Source organism: Haematobia irritans, chromosome 5 (genome assembly GCF_050003625.1).
Source record: "Haematobia irritans isolate KBUSLIRL chromosome 5, ASM5000362v1, whole genome shotgun sequence".
In the NCBI taxonomy this organism is placed as follows: Eukaryota; Metazoa; Arthropoda; class Insecta; order Diptera; family Muscidae; genus Haematobia; species Haematobia irritans.
The window spans coordinates 73,095,047-73,098,885 of NC_134401.1; the positions used below are offsets into that span (position 1 = coordinate 73,095,047).

General features: G+C 40.9%; 1 protein-coding gene across 1 annotated transcript; it reads left to right on the plus strand.

The window, feature by feature from the left end:
- Positions 1-269: 269 nt before the first annotated feature.
- LOC142239830 (uncharacterized) lies at positions 270-1,540 on the plus strand. Its single transcript, XM_075311592.1, has 3 exons — positions 270-821; positions 978-1,207; positions 1,267-1,540. The coding sequence occupies exons 1-3, from the start codon at positions 270-272 to the stop codon at positions 1,538-1,540; spliced, it is 1,056 nt and encodes a 351-aa protein (XP_075167707.1).
- The last annotated feature ends 2,299 nt before the right edge of the window (positions 1,541-3,839 follow it).

Genomic DNA, 3,839 nt, shown 5'->3' on the forward strand with positions numbered 1-3,839 from the left:
CTAGTCAGCTTTATTGAAAGCGTTCAATAATGTCATCGATGGGGCGTTCAATAATGTCCATCCGAGCTCGATATTAAATAGTACCAATAGTATCTTCGGCCGCAGCGGAGACTTTTGTTGGACGCCAGGCGTATACGATGCTAGCCACTGCAAGAATCATTATTCAGGCCCCCAATGGTGTCAAGTAAGAATCCGTGGCGATCCTAGATTCAGGTTCGCAAATAAACATCATAAGTAAACGACTGATTCAGAACCTGTGCATTTCACCAATGGATGCTTCGCTTGATACTGATGGAGTTGGAAGCACCAGAAAACGAGCGACTCATGGGGTAAATGTTGAAATGGCGTCTACAGATGGGTGCTACATAACAAATTTGGAAGCCTATATATTGCCTACAATAATTCCTCCACAACCGAATCACCATATAGATATATCCGAATGGAATTTGCCACCTCATATTAAAATGGCAAATCCGCACTTCAATAAACAAAGTAAGATAGACATTCTACTTGGAGCAGAGTTTTTCTTCAGTTTCATGCAACCTGGCACTATAAAACTCTCAGACAATCTACCAGTTCTTCAAAATACTGCTCTCGGGTGGGTTGTGGGAGGTTCACTGCGAAACAATAATACTGAAAGATGTTTGTCAACGCCCACCTGTGCAGTTTTCGACAGAGATAAGGCCCTTGATGAAGCTATTGAAAGATTGTGGAAAATTGAAGAAGTGGAGCCAACATCAAAACCTATGAGCACAGAAGAGAATCTATGTGAAGCGCATTTTTCTCACCACGTGGTAATCAATAAAAGCGGCAGGTTTGTTGTAAGTTTGCCGTTTCGAGAGATCCCACAGGCGCTAGGGGCGTACAATCGACTTATGAGTTTAGAGCGACTTCTGCTGAAGAACTCAGATTTGCGCGCCCAGTATGTGCAGTTTGTGAAAGAATATTAAAGACTTGGGCATATGCACCGAGTCAAGATTTATGATCTAATGGATCCTAAATATTTCATTCCAAATCATTGTGTGCTAAAGCCAGATAGCACAAATACGATACTAAGAGTAGTGTTTGATGCATCAGCGAAGACATCAACTGGGTTATCTCTGAACGATCTAATGTATACTGGACCAGTCGTTCAAAGTGATCTATTTGCCATTTTACTTCGATTTCGTTTTCCGAAATATGTATTCACTACTGACATTGAAACGATGTATAGACGATGTATAGACGACATCCAAGTAATCATCAGTTCCAATTAATAATCTGAAGGGAAGATCCTGCACTACCAATCGACTATTATGTGCTCAATACGGTAGCGTGCGGCACAAGAGCAGCACCTTATCTTGCTACCAAATATCTGCAGAAGGTTGCAGTAGATAATGCCATAAAATATCCATACGGCTCTAAGATGTTGAAGGATAACTTTTATGTTGATGATGGACTTCGTGGCTCAGATAACATCAACATAGCGATTACAACACAAAACGAATTAATACATATGTACCAACCACCCGAAACTACTAAAAGACATACCAGAAGCTGATCAAGAAGTTAATCTTGATTTCGATGTTATAAGTTCTGATACAGTCAAAACTTTGAGACTATTTTGGTTGCCCCACAGTGATAACTTCTGTGTTAAAGTCAAGTTTAACGAACATGAAACAGTTACTAGGCGTACAGCCACATCCGATCTTGCGAAATTATTTGATCCCCTTGGACTATTAGCACCTGCAGTGGTTAAAGCAAAAATCTTTGTGAAGCTTCATTAGGTTGGGATGACCCGCAACCTGAGTCGTTTTGTTCAGAATGGAAAACTCTAAGAAACAACCTATACAGTATGAACAATTTCAAAAAGGCCAGACACATGTTCAATGGCGATGTTCTGAAAGAGATCCAGCTTCATGTATTTGCAGATGCATCCGAAAGAGCGTATGATGCAGTAGCATATATTCGAGCTTCACTCAAAGACAGTCGGATTATTGTACGATTATTGTGTGCAAAGTCACGAGTATCGCCATTGAAGCGACAAACATTACCCAGATTAGAATTATGTGCAGCAGTCATCGCGGCAGAACTTGCTCAACGAGTACGAGTAGATCTCAACATTCAAAACGAATCTGTGTATTTATGGACTGACTCTGAAATCGTCTTATCCTGGATCAATGCTCAGTCATCCTCTCTGAAGACATTTGTGGCAAACAGAGTATCAACAATCCAATCTTTGAGCATTCGTAATCAATGGCGCCAAGTGAGATCCATAGATAATCCTGCAGATATTGTGTCACGTAGACTTCCTGCAGTAGACTTGCCAAAATGCCAGTTGTGGTTCCACAGGCCTTTATTCCTTCATGGGAAGGAATTGTTGTGGCCACAAAAATATAATTCTAGTTTAGCCATTCCCACTGATATTGAGAAGAAGGCAACTATAGCTACCGCAGTAGAGCAGGATGCAATCATATACAAAGTGCATCATGGAGGTTCATTCAAATGTGTGCAAAGAATTATTGGATACCTTAGGGAAGTCAGACCTTCACGAAGATGTTAAACAAAAAACAAACATTGTGTACCCAGGCATTATTAAACACAGTAAGACGACGGTTTTGGCCGGTGAAGGGAAAAATAACAGCTCGATCCAGGGCGAAACCACAATTGTGTCAACAAATAATGGGCGACCTACCACAGACACGCGTCCATTCATTAATAGTGCCGTTGAATACTGTGGTCCATTTTGGATACATCACAGAGTAAGAGGCAAGCGGCCTACTAAGGCATACATATCAGTTTTTTTGTTGTTTTACAACTAAGGCAGTACACTTGGAACTTGTATCTGACCTATCGACTAGTGCAATTATTGGGGCCTTGAAAAGGTTCATTGCTCGTCGTGGACACTGTCAAAACATATATTCAGACAATGCAACTAATTTTGTGGGAGCTAAGAATCAACTATCAGAATTGGCTGAAGCGATTACTCACCAGGCGCACAAGAAAATATAATGACTGCTGCCAGTTCCAAGGGAATCAAATTTAACTTTATTCCACCAAGAGCACCTCATTTTGGAGGTTTATGGGAAGCAGCAGTAAAGTCTGCAAAACATCTTCTTGTAAGAAGTATGGGTACTGCTTCGCTAACGTACGAAGAATTTGAAACTGTAGTTGTGGAGGACGAGGCAATACTGAATTTCCGTCCATTGACGCCTATGTCGAGTGATCCATCCGATTTAATGGCACTGACTCCAAGACACTTCCTAATTGGTGAGCCACTTACCACTCCAATAGATAGTGAAGCAGACTCCCGAAAATTATCCTTGCTATCCATATGGGAGCTAGTATCAAGGCTGAAGATGGAGTTTTGGAAGCAATGGTCAAAAGAGTACTTGCAAGAACTTCAGCTTCGACATAAATGGAAGAAATCATCTCCCAACGTCAAACCAGGAAATATGGTGGTAATTGAGGAGGATAACACTCCGCCACTGGGACGCATAACTAATGTTTATCCAGGAAATGATGGCATTGTTCGTGTTGCTGAGGTGAAAACGGCAACAGGGACTTTTAAGAGACCGATACACCGCCTAGCACTGCTTCCGATTGAAAATGAGACTAGTTGTGTTGATGAAGTCAATGAAACTGAACCAGAAAGAAAGAAGACACGCTTACATGGAAACCATTTAGTTTTAACTTTGCTAGCGATGCTTTTAATCCTCCCGATTGTATCATCAACTCACATAAACATGTCAAGGTTTGCATCCAAATTGGGAGTTCACTTCGAAGAAGTTGGAAAAACAAAAATTGCAAAAGGCCAATGGAATCTGATTGTTTACTACGATTTATCAATGTATTGGAAA